The sequence below is a fragment of the Topomyia yanbarensis genome, chromosome 3, assembly GCF_030247195.1.
Source record: "Topomyia yanbarensis strain Yona2022 chromosome 3, ASM3024719v1, whole genome shotgun sequence".
Lineage (NCBI taxonomy): Eukaryota > Metazoa > Arthropoda > Insecta > Diptera > Culicidae > Topomyia > Topomyia yanbarensis.
This window is the reverse complement of record NC_080672.1, coordinates 7,703,015-7,716,318: the sequence shown is the minus strand read 5'-3', so window position 1 is coordinate 7,716,318 and position 13,304 is coordinate 7,703,015. Positions and strand designations below refer to the sequence as shown.

The 13,304-nt window shown below is 41.7% G+C and overlaps 1 protein-coding gene across 1 annotated transcript; it reads left to right on the top strand.

Moving 5' to 3' along the window:
* The first annotated feature begins 755 nt into the window (after positions 1-755).
* Positions 756-12,885, top strand: LOC131693411 (uncharacterized). Its single transcript, XM_058981195.1, has 4 exons — positions 756-933; positions 1,164-1,236; positions 11,523-12,265; positions 12,419-12,885. The coding sequence occupies exons 1-4, from the start codon at positions 756-758 to the stop codon at positions 12,883-12,885; spliced, it is 1,461 nt and encodes a 486-aa protein (XP_058837178.1).
* The last annotated feature ends 419 nt before the right edge of the window (positions 12,886-13,304 follow it).

Below are 13,304 nucleotides of genomic sequence, written 5' to 3'. Positions count from 1 at the left end.
ACGGAAAATAAAAACTCGCCCTGCTTGCTATACCAACCAGCATAGGCACGTGAATGTGGTGGTAATCCTTTGACAGTGTGTTGAAGAAACTTATGTACGTATACCGAGAGATAAAGTGATTTTATATGCTTGTAACAATTGCAAGCGGCTTTGACTGCAAAATTGCAAGCGAGGCTAGCGTTATTTGCAAGTGATCGTCGCTTGCAATTATTGCAAGAGATTTTTGTTTTGGGTGTATGGTTCACGAAGAAGTAATCGCTGGGGTAACGAAATAGCTTTGGTTGCTGAAGATCATGACGCAATCACCTTTAATCCCACATTCATCACAGGAAGCACCAACTCAGATCTTGGCCTGACCATCTGGTCCAGTCCCTTAGCCGGGGAATGTGGCTGGTCACTACCCTCCACCTCCTGTCGTCGACGCTACATTTATGACATTGCGAATTGAGTCGAGTTCGAAGAAATCGTTTTGGGCTCACTCGATCGTAACCATAAATACTGACCGGAAGAATTGGTTAACATATTCACCCGTTCGGCGAAGAAAGTGTACCCCGAAGTGGCGGCATTCATCCACCTTTTGCAGTTCTCTGGAGCAACTCGGAAGTCAGCGAGGCGATCAAAGCCCGCCGCAAAGCCCTCAGCGTGCTCAGAAGAATCGATCCCAATCACCTCCAGTGCGAATAACCGTCACTTACTCACTATCGAAGGTGTCCTAGTGTAGAAGCTGGAGCTCTTTTCTGGAAAGAAGCTGAACGATGCGAGGGAACACGGTAACTCAGCAACTTTCGCCTCAACAGTTAACTCTCCTGTATGGATATAACCATGGAACGCATGGTAAACCGCTGGCTGATGACACGCTTGAAGATTGGAAATCGCATGTTAGGATTCGAAAGGTCTGGCAGAAGTACTCGCTCCACTATACCATCCATCATGGTCGGTCTGAGGCCCTTACACCGGCATCAGCCTCACCAGAGTCTTTAGGGCAGGATCCTCTCCTAAAGTTACCCATGCCCTGTACCAGGCATGGATAGATAAAAGATACCGGAACCATCACATGATATTTGCAGATGGATCTAAGCACAAGGTCAATGTTAAGGCCGGGGTAAGCGGAATCAGAGCCGGTTTCACACTCCGTCTCCCACCTGCATGTTCTCTTTTCACAGCTGAAGCCGCAGCCGTCAGCGTGAAACCAGAGGACATGTTGACGGTCAACTATTTGCTGGGTTCCCGGACACAGTAGGATCACGGGTGATGAGGACGTTGACCATCTCGCAGCCACAAGCAGAACGACTCGCAAATTGCTGATCACCTGCCGACAAAGTCACTGCGTTCAATACTAAGCTAATCAAACACTTCATAATCCACTGGAGGAGTCAAATAAGCCACCTAAATTAAGTTGAGGAGGGCCCGACACACGGCTTAGATGACCCATTCCCACCCATGCCCCCACCATACTGCCATTTAGTGCAACCTGCCAAACCAGAATCACCGTATAACAACTCCTCATCAACGGCCAGGAATTTGCAGGACCTCCGCCGGTAGCAGCAGCTACTTGACTCGTATCAATCCACGACATTTTGTCTAATGAGCCGAACTCAGAAGAAATCCTCATCCTTAGTGAATGAAAAAGAATCAATTTGAAATGAAGGCATTGTCATGAAAATTCCACTAACTTGAAACTGAATGATTGAGGAAGACTTTGAACATGAATCTTGGTTGCGGTAGATTCAACTGAAAGTTGTTGACTAATGCTAAATACAATCGTTTTCGTATCTTCACCGAATGACGTTTGGAATTCTTAAAACAGTAAACTCCGTGCTTCATTAGATTCGCGCAATTCAATCTCGAATCCGTGACTACGCCATCGATCTAAACTTCATTTGCGGGTACGTAAACGCGGTACTGTGCATAAAAGGCCCATAGCAGTTAGTGAGAAACTCGGAACTCACAATACGCTTGATGATTTGCGAAAATCTAGACGAAAACAGGTTGATATTGATTCCCAGTTGGCCAAATTCACATTAAAATTGATTATTAAGAATAAATCGATAGATATGCGTGACATCGCTAAAAAGCAGGAACTTCGTACGGAACGTATCAAACTACGACGTGGCCTTAAAACGTATTAAAACAGAAAAACTTAACAAAGTGCCAAACAGAAAGAAGTCGCTAAAAGATATCGTGAAATCTCTACGATCGAATTTTGGTGAACGACAAGCAGTGCATATTGATGGACGACGTCACGTTACAGAAGACTCAAAAACTATTCCTGGCCCACCATTTTAAACAAAGGTCATCGACAAGGATGTGGCTGATTCCGAGAAGTTCAGGTGGAGAGGATTGTCCAAAAGGTACTAGTCTGGCAAGCGATTTGTAGTTGCGGCTTACATTCATCAACATTTGTCACGAAACGAAAGATCAACGTTGATGGATACCGGAAAGAGTGTTAACAGAAATGGCTTTTACTGCTGTACGATTAAATAAAATGATGTGACAAAAATCATATCGATTATGTGAGAAACGACATCAACGTACGGAACTGTCTTCAGCTCCGCCTAGTAGACCGGCATTGGGCAATTGTTAATAGAATCTTACAAAACGATGCCGCTCACAATATGGAACAATCTAAAAGAAAGTGGAAAACCGCTTAAAGTAATGTCGTTAGACTGTACAGAATTGAATGCACAGAGAGCCCAAAAGAAAGCTTTAAAAGGAGCGTTAAACTGCAGCGTCGTAATAGAAATACGCCTATCTGTTGATACAAGTAAAGTAAAGTGATAGTGGACTTAGAAGGTTATCTTAATTGAGACATATTAAAATCCGTAATGATTCGGAGGAATATAGGTTTTCAATAATAAAAACAATATACGTTGTTCCGGGTTGAATTACCTTCAAAGTATCGTTGCACTTCAGTTACCAACTGTTGTCCATGGTATAAGAAAATGAATTATAATTCGTCAACGGGAACAATGGCTCAACATTCGCTGATGCATAGCATAGTTGTCACCACATTACCCAGCATTAGCCGCTCACCGAACCACATCTAACGGGCGAATCCCCGGTCGAGGTTCCATCCCAACTCTCCCTCAGCTTTCTTATATTATTATTTCAGTCGGTCTAATTTCGGTAATCTTCTTCTCAACTTCTACTGCGGCTTTTCTGGGGGTTGGTTTTAACTTCTTGATAATTACAAGTCATTTCCCTCCGGAGAGTTTGCAATGGACTGACCGATGAAAAAAAAAAAACTGAAAACTCAGCAGCAGTGGGAAGGAAAACCACAAAAACCTACCTGCAGGGATAATAGATGTTAAGGAAAAAGAACGGAGACCTAAACAAAAACAAATTACTTACCTCACTTCTCGTAATGAATAATTATACACCATAAAGCGACGTCAACGCAGACGTGACTTTGGCTTCCGAAGGTTGTTAGGAATTCTGGAGGTAGGGAACTGAAAATTTAAGCTGTCATATGCAGTTCGCACAAGATAGTCGGCGAATGCGAATAAATCTGAGATGTTTAAGATGTTGCTTTGAGGTACACTCTTCATAAATTAGAAGACAAAAATCGTTTTGTCAGATACCAACTTATCTCGTGTTCATAGTTTCTAATTAATTACTTTTTGCTGCAAATGTCATGACAATTCAAAATTCCGCTAATTCGCAAGCTTCACAGTTTACAAAGCATGTCATGAACTTCCACTGGGTGTTTATTTGCCTAGATCTGTTGCTTCCGATACGCTTAATTTTAATTGTTTCCCTGTTTCTCCGTTTCCATGCTTGCTCATTCATAAACACCGGCTACTAGATGAGACCTTCGCCCTCCTATGAAGTGTACTGCCCTTTGCTTTTTTTCATAGCATGTCCATACCGAATCCGTTTCGCTTCCGACTTCTGCACTGATTTCGAGTGACTATTCTCATTACGAAGGGGATTATCGCGTTGGCTAACCGAGGACAGGCCGGTGTGATGATGATGAAGCTCATCTCCCCTCCTCATCCGGTTAGCCCGGGAATGAAGTGCAATAATTCAGTGCATCACTCATTTGAATGTTTGAAAGCTAGGGTGCTCCTATCATTTGCAAGTGCATGCAGTCCAGCGTAACAAAATGACAACCCTGGAAGGGATGTTGGCCACTGCAAGGCAGGGCGGGCAGCAAAAGAACAACAGCACAATCGAACCAGAACAAAGCAGATGACTTACCACTCCGTTCTGCCGTGGCTTTCGTATTGTGTTTGTTTAACTTTTACGGCTAATGGCTATCCAATTACCGGGAACACCTTCTTCCTTCTTTCATTGCGCTGGCTGGACTGGACATACACAACAAAGTGTGCCCTGAATGGCGAAACCAAGCGGTCATCAACGCAACGATGCGATGGATGTCAAACAAAAGTGGAACACCACTCGATCCGGCCTACTGCGAGTGAATACTGATCTGACCCTTCGAACAAACTCTGATATACCTTTTGGCTGCTGGCTTTCACAAGTCGCTACCAAGCGGATGAATAGTGGCTAGCCGATTTAATTGATGGTTTGCCGGACTAAGGAAAAGAACGTTTTCTTGCGCGTCCGTTGGCCAGGTTGGCTATTGCAATGCAGGGGAAAAGAGCAACATCTTGTAAGCGAGCGGTTGAATAAGCAAAGAAGGGACCTCCTCTTTTACTGCATTTGGCTGCCGGTAGGAAACAAATTCTGCTAAAAGGATAATTTGAAATTTTAATTCTTTGTCCTGTTCGGCAGAATATGAAAGACCTGAAATTGTGGTTTTTGTTCAAGTGCGGTTTTTTCTGATTCCTGTTTTCATTTCTTTTTCAACCGACCATGGTCAATTCTTTATGTTCCCCTGAATGACAATATGTAAATGAAAGTTTCATTCATATTCGTTGTTGCTCACATGGCAAACAAAAAGAGCAAAACATTTCACGAAATCTTTAGTTTAACCCAAACTAGCAGCATAAATCATAAATTTCTACCCTCGAAAAGAACAAGTGCGTCGCCTGGGAAGAGGGACACTTCGTATTACAATTGCCACTGATAATGAGCGAAAACGACCGACGATTTGGCATCGTTGTCGTCCTCCCTGTCGACAGCGACAGCAGTGGTAGCCTGAAGCATAAGTGTGCCATGCGTCCATTGCCCACCACGAGAAAGGTAGTCATCAATTCTTTCCCAAAGGAAAACTCCCCGATTGCTTCGTCGCACGTTTCGGCAGTGAAACAAATGGAACGAGAAAATTTACGCAATAAACTAATAGGATCAAGATAAAACGATACATTTGTTAACTCATTCTCACGCCCCGTTTTCCTTCCGGGCTTTGGCACTACCGTTCTATACGTAAAATGTATTGGAAGAGTGCCCCCTCACGTTCTCCGTCTTCACCAATTACAAGCCTCTAACCAGCGACGTTGGTTGGGTTGATGAAACTGCTCATCAACATTCCGGTGCCCCCTTTTCCGTCTCGGGTGCACAACACGTGCTCGAATAACAGCAAATATACAGCTTCGACGTGACATCAGTTGCATTTCATACACACACAGCCTGCTACAAATGGATGGATTGTTGATTTTAATTTCTTTGTCAGGATGCGAAAGGGTTATGGAGAAGGATCATCCTGCGCAGTCAGAGGTGCTGCGATGCGAGCTGATAACCTTAACGAATGAAACGATTCACGGTGGGTGGTTGAGAGGAGATTTTTTGAACAATATATTTGGCGTGTTCGATATTAAGGTTTATCTGTAAACGCTCACTTGAATGATTGATAAAGCTTAGAGAAAGCCATGAACTCAAGATTTGATTTTATCGTCTTTGAACTTTGTTCGCTAATTTTTGTGTACTGAAATACTCAAAATGGCCCAATTGTGTCGTACACAAAATAGTTTGTACTTGCGAGCTCCATTTGCAAACACGGTTAACATAGTGTCGTGGTATTCGTTGTCTCTTTCGCTCTACCCATCATCATCAGCGTTAATTCATTTTGCTTTGTGCGCTTGGGTTTAATGTTTGAGGCGAATGTGTAGGTAGGTAGATCTAATTTGTTACTAAATTGCACAACGAAACTTTATTATTTACGTTCGATCAATTCATTGATTCATTTCCCCATCACGTGATTCATTTCCACTCAGCCTATAGTATTTTGATTCTACTAATAGGTACATACTACAAAGCCTATTTATGAATGAATACACTGCCACTTGAAAAACCGTTGCAAAAATGAATCTTGTCCATAAAATTGTTTTCGATTCTTGTATAGTTATAGTTTCGATATATGATTAAGACCACTGCATTCGCTATATTTGTATGCGTACTTTAGGAAAGTTACAATAATGGCAAAATATAACTAGAATGCTTGGTCTATATATGAAATGTGATTATATTGCCTAAAATTTGATTTTTCTTCATGGGTCCGGGTTTTTTACCACACACAATCGAAAAGTTTTTACAAGCTAATCTTATGCTATAAAGATTTAGCTCCAGATATTAGTTCGGTCACAGTTTTCTGTCTTCTTTCTTCAGATCTTCTTAAATAAGTTTAATCGGATTCGATCACCTCTACAAATGAAATGACCTGATAACTAAGAAGGTTTGGTTCAATATGTAATATTCGATGTTAGTTGGTTGTGATTAAACCATACGTAAGAAATATTTTTGATTCATTATTACTATAAATTTACTATGAAAATAAATATTTTACATTAAGTAGTATAGTCCTACGTCTACAGCTCGTGCAACCCCATAGGGCTGCCCCTTGTGGTTTTATTCATAAGGAAGCACGAGACTAGTTGGCGGTACGGGTAATTTGGCGTTTCTATACAGATGATCACTCCATTCGTCGTTTTTGCGCAATCCGGCTGTCGGTTTCCTTCCGACCCAGTCTTTCTGTTTACCAACAAACGTTTTCCGAACACTTTTGTTACGTAGATGAAAATTGATTTTCTCTACTTTTAATAACTTTGCCAACTTGGCGTGCAAGTAGTTGCAATTTTCGCGATGCGCGAGCAACATTTTGCTTCGTTACTCCTCTTGCTTCGATGCAATTTTCAGAAATGAAGAGCACATGTCAAAATCAAACAGTAGGCATATTTAAAATGAGGGGTGTGCTGATCCTTTTAATGCACAATTTAAAAAAATGAGTCAATTTAAACCAATTTTTGAACATCCTTTGGTTTGGTGCTTGGAGTGTTAACTTAAAAAGTTACATCGGTACTGTGGCTCTCATACAGGTCGAGTGTTTCTGATCTTGGTGTGGTGTGTGAATAGACGCTATGTCCCGGTTTCGCTTTGTGTTTTTTCTTATCAAGGTCGCTTTCCTCAGTATTTTGTTCTCGCAGTGAGGAATAAACAATAGCCAGCTATAAAAGCTAGATCGGTGCATCGTGGAAAAGCAATTCAAATCGAATCGACACTCAAGGCATCTTCCTGATCCAAACAATATCGACCCAAAACAAAACCGTTGCATATTTTTCAGGATTCGAAAGATTTCACAGAATGGTTTTGCGACTGAATTATTACAGGTTCGCTCAGACAAAGTCATGTTTATATTCCAGCTGTAAGGGTTCAGATTAAAAGCGTCGTCGACGATTAGAGTGTTACATGCGAGCATCTGATGCAGTATGGGGTTGACTGTTTTAGAGACCGCTTGGCTACTTGATCAAATTCCTATCGAGTGACTTTCGCTGGAAAAGGTATTTCCTCTCCTAAACTTCCTTGTAAATGTCAGAATGTGTGCCTTGATGGGGCTTTGGAAGTACGCGATGTTAGAAAATCTTATGAAGAGTTTGATGAAAGTCAAGAAACGTGTTTACTGGCGGCGATGTTTGGTGAATTAACGTGGGAAACATCGGTGAGCATTCTTTGGGGTACGGCCCGATGTTAGCGAAACATTACTAACGAGAGCGTGGAATATTCAAATCGTTAGATATTTGGTTTCGTCAAGAAGGTTTGTCCGGATCCCGCTCCAGAATATACTTTCTTATCATGTAACAATAAAGGCCCAGGGCCAGACAGAATCAAATCCAACTTCTTGAAGAATATGCTAGACTGCCAAAAGACACTTGTGATTCAATTGGTTTCTTGAAGTTAATATTGCCCCACATGATCGTTTAGCTGCGTGGGCCCCATATATAAGCTCACTTTTATACAATCATGACATTAATGAATGTCTTGACAATTTCTGCACATTAAGGCAACTTGCAGACAACGCGCGGTTTTGGTTACTGGAGCTAAAGCTGTCGTCCTACAAGGACCATTACAGAATACCTTGGACAATTTGTCTACTTGGGCTATTGAGTTGTGTATCGAATTCCCCACTGATAAAACTGAGGTAGCTGTATTTTCTAGGAAACGTGAACCAATACAACTACAGCTTTTATTATTTGCTCAAACAATTGCTCAGATCTTCACAGTAAATATCTCGGGGTCTGGTTTTTCAGGATAACCGAGAAGGGATGGGTCCCTTCTCGTTGCTCTATTCCGGGCAATGACTGACACTTTAGCTTTAGACTAATTTGCTTCAAAGAATTTTTCAGCGTTACTCAGCAGAGATCCCTCAAAAGTTGGAAAGCTTCGAGGAGCAATGGGGAACTAGGAAGGTGGCAAACCATTACACCCTGGATACACATCTCCGGCGTATTGGGCTTGTGGATAATGGTGTATGCGCTTGTAGCAACGGCTATTACGATGGTCGTCTTCCTTCTCGGCACTGTGTTAGATGGGAGTCGAGACGACCTGAACTTCTGACGCCCTACTGTGTGCTGTCTTGGCAGTCCAATGTCTTCCATTAAATTACAATGTACTTATAGTATTAGGTAGAAATATGCTGCTGAACTAGGCAATAGCTAGAAGAGTCTGTAGTAAGGAGGTTCTGTCTCGGTTGCAGCACTAGAGACGCAGTGGATTCGAGTGCAGTTGTACAGTTCCTTCAGGTGCATAGCCATCTAATCGAATGTAGTCTGCGTGAAATATCCCTACAAGCGGAAAGTGACCAGGGGAATGCGGAAGTCGTTAAGAGGCAGTTCGACTGGGATTTGACACAATCACATATGTTATCTCGATCTGAGTGAACAGGAAGCACGGTGAAGTAACCTTCTACCTGCTCTTGTTAGGCCATGGTTGCTTCAGACAGACAGGTTCGGATGTGTTTAAACATGCTGCTTGACATATAGAATCTTCTATCGGATAACATTAGGGGAGACCGAGGCTGGTTGGTGATGTTTTCAGTTTTCATATTTTACCTCTTTGATTTAGGAAGATCTTGCAAAGTAAAATATGTTGCATTAAAGGATAGACTGTTGGTGTTGTTGCATTGTCTTTGTTTTTATAGACAAAAATAAGTGACGCGGTAAACCCGCCAACTTACCCCGACCCCGGGATAAGTTGGCGGTATGTATGGATACGCTCAAAAATAAGCAATCAAACAAAAATTACAATTACTTCAAGGGTCTTTACTGAACGTACTGAATGTCTTTTCAAGAAAACTGTACATTAATCGACATTTGCTATTATATTTCAGTCTCAGTACCCCGGCATTTTGACTTCGATGCGCACTCCATATTCAAAAGCAAATCTTCAGGCGATTGGCCGAAATAAATGTCCCCGCAAAAAAAGAAAAAGATTTTCATACTTTGGAGTGAATTCCAGCAAATAAAATTTTTGATGACTATTTTTGCACTGTAAATAGTACTGCCAACTTGCCCGCGTGCATCACCGCCAACTTACCCCAACCGCATAATTTATAAAAAAAAAACTATATAAAAATTATAGTTGTGTATAGATAGGTGTATTATCTATACGGATACTGAAAGCTCTTTTAGCGCACTATCGAAAAATATAATCATTCGGGAAATAGATTGAAAATCACCTTGAATGCAACAAAAATGTTTAAAATTAGAAAATTTATTTTATAAGGTCGAAAACACAAAATCAATCACAACTTCTGCAAAACAATATGTTTTGCAACAAAAACGCATTGGATAATGGGTTTCATTTAACTTGAGGTACACAACGAGAGGTAGCGCTATATGTCTAATAGAAACGGAGAAAAAGAGATTCCGCCAACTTACCCCAACCGCCAGCTAGCCCCGGTCTCCCCTATAATAAGACAAATTCAATTCTGAATTAGTGCGGTCAGTTGCGGCGATGGTTTTGTCGGATTGCGCGCTGACTTCATCGTGTTTCTCAGCTGATTATCCAATAAGAGTTGCATGGCAAATGATAATAGGAGTGCGCACCAATCCGATCCATATCAAAACTCAACAGCATGGTAGCCACCAGTCTCTATCTCCATAGTTCACGAGGAAGGATGTATGATAGAATAGACGGGATGTGGTAATGCTTCACCCAGGGGCGGATCCAGAAAAAAATTTCGGGAAGGGTCTGAAATTTTGAACATTGTACAATACGTCATGCGTTGAAACCTCATTTAATGAAATTCAGTTTTGGTTGTCAAATTTGGTTTGTAATGATTTTAAGTTTAAAACTGATATAAAATTGAAACTAATTCAAAATTTCTCAACTAGTTTAAAAAATTCGGAGGGGGTCCGGACCCCCAGGACCCTCCCCCTGGATCCGCCACTGGCTTCACCTATTCTATGTAAGTATGACGGCGTCACCATGAGTTGGGTGCATCCTTAGGGGGAGAGAGATAGAAATTAGGTGTCTTCTACAAAGTTGTAGAACACGCATTTTGCAGTAATTCTTCCAAACATCTCGATATTCTATCTTTCATCTATGAAAAGTTAGTGTGGGCGCCGTCGATGCGGTAGCAGGTGGAACTAAAATTTTCTAACCAAAACATGACTCGTATTATTTACTATAATTCTTCGGAACATACCATTGAGCTAAACTGTTATTTCACAAAAATGTTTAGTTCGTGAGAATCGAGTACTGATACACAACCATGCACTGCTACCCGACCAGGAGAAAATAACTGGCCAATAACCCGAGCATACTATTTTCTGGTATCATACCAAAACCTGGTTTTAATAATTTTTTATTTCATTTATTTTTTTTACCTCGGCTCCTCAATGCCTTATTGTGGGGTTCAAGTATCGGGTACAGTATACATGAATTTGGTATTCTGAAGTTATTTTCTTCTACTCTGCAAAAGATGACTCTGACATCACTTCGTTAAAAATTTAATAACTGCTTTTAGAAAAGCCGGATTGACTAGCAGTCCTGAACAAAGTTGTAGATAATTAAATTATCTTTCTTATTTTAACTTACAGTGATAATACAATGCATACAGTGCCATCTAGCGGTGAAAATGCGAGCTAGTGGGTTTCCTCCATGTAAATTGTCGAGAAATCCCATACAAATTTCAGACACGTTGTTCCGGTAGCTAGACTTGTCCGATTTGCTTAAAATTTGGTACAAGTACTCCTGGTAGATCTATAAATCGACTCAGGGTTGAGGCGATTGAGCTTTGCAAAAATTCATTATTTTTCTGGGCAGTCTAGTGTGCCCTCTACTCTAGATACTTTCTTGTCCAACACCGAAATCTCTAAGCCGCAAACCCTCTCTGAACTCAGCTCCGATCACTTTCCGGTAACTTGCGAATTCGGTGGTGAAGTTGTTGCGTTCCCGATCCGTCTTAGGAAAGATTTCCACAGGGTTAATTGGGTGGTCTTTCAGAGAACTATTGACTCGCTACTGGAAGAAAATCCTGCTCTTACTGATACAAACGACATCAACAACTGCCCGGAAATGTTTCAGCAAGCGTTGGAAGGTGCAGATAGGGCATACATCAGAAAAGTCCCGGTGAAAGTAAACGTCATTTCCATTGACCGTGACACAAAATACCACATTCGCCTTCGTAACATCTTTAGGCGGCAGTTCCAAAGAACTGGTGACTTGGTCAAAAGACAGCTCGTTTCGCATCTCAACGAAGTCATTAAGTGTAGAATGGAACGGCTGAAAAATGAGAGCTTCGGAAAGGTAGTGCAGGGCCTAAAGGATCATTCTAAGCCGTTCAGGAATGTTGCCAAGGTTTTAAATTCCACCACTGAAATCAGTGACCACTTTGCACGCTCGCACAACCTTGGCAATAGTATGCAAAGTCCATTCGAAACGGCAGTAGAGGATAAAATGCGCTCGCTAGATGAGACAACCTGCGTTGTCCCTCAGGATCAGTTGGTGACAGTTGACGTAGTTCGCATCGCAATAAGAAACACCAAGAACATGAAGACCCTCGGATTTGATAAAGTGTTCAATCTGGTACTAAAAAACCTCAGTCGCCGAGCCCTTACATTACTGGCAAACATCTTTAACAAGTGTTTGGAACCTCAAACCCGATAAAGATCCCACAGCACCCACCAACTACAGACCTAATAGCTTATTGTCATCGCTGAGTAAAATCTTCGAGAAGATGCTTCTGGACCGTCTACTAGTGTTTGTGGAAATAAATAACATCCTCCTAACTGAACAGTTTGGCTTCAGGAAAGGCCAGCTAACGAGGGTGATAAACATCAAAAGGCAGAACAAAGCTGTCTCCAAGTCGACTGCAATGGTTCTACCTATGTAGAGAAAGCGTTTGACAACGTGTGGCACGATGAGCTCATCTACAAGCTTTGCGTGTTCAAAGTTCCAATCTACCTCACACAAATCGTTAGAAGCTATCTCCACGATAGAACATTCAAAGTTGTACTTCAGGGAGCAGTCTCCAAAGTTTATAGCATACCAGCTGGTGTCCCCCAGGGAAGTCTCCTCGGTCCGATGCTATACAACCTGTTTACTTCGGATATTCCTCGCATGCCCGACGGCTCATGCCTGTCGCTGTTTGCGGACGACACCGCTCTCCTGGTGAAAGGGAAGAAAGTGACTGAACTTCGAAGTAAACTGCAACGCTGCTTCGACATCTTCATCGAATATACCGACAAATGGAAGCTAAATTGAACCTCCCAAAAACACAAACGATCCTGTTTAAGCATCGGCAAACGGCGAGAATGGATCGTCCGACCAACTGCAGAGTGTCACTTGGAGGAACACAAATCGACTGGACTACAGAAGCGATTTACCTTGGTCTGATGATGGAATCTAAGCTGATGTTTCGATAGCACATCGAGAAAACAGTCACCAAGTGTTTTCTTATGGTGAAGTGCCTCTACATGTAAATACCAAAGCAAAATATTGAAATAAACATATAATAAATTGCAAAAAAATTTAAATGAGCTTACTTTGAAATTTGTCACAATTTAAGAGGGGGGGGGGGGCTTTGAGAGCTCAAAAAAAATGTTTGCGGTACACTATGCTTCCCATAAAAGCATAAGAGTCCCATATGGACTTTTGTCGAAAATGCGTTATCTTGGATTGTA

Coding starts and splice junctions, on each gene's coding strand:
- LOC131693411 (XM_058981195.1), top strand. CDS start 756: ATGCGAGGGAACACGGTAACTCAGCAACTTTCGCCTCAACAGTTAACT. Junction 1,237..11,522: donor TTGCTGGGTTCCCGGACACA/GTAGGATCACGG, acceptor CTCTGAACTCAG/CTCCGATCACTTTCCGGTAA. Junction 12,266..12,418: donor GGCAAACATCTTTAACAAGT/GTTTGGAACCTC, acceptor CTAACTGAACAG/TTTGGCTTCAGGAAAGGCCA.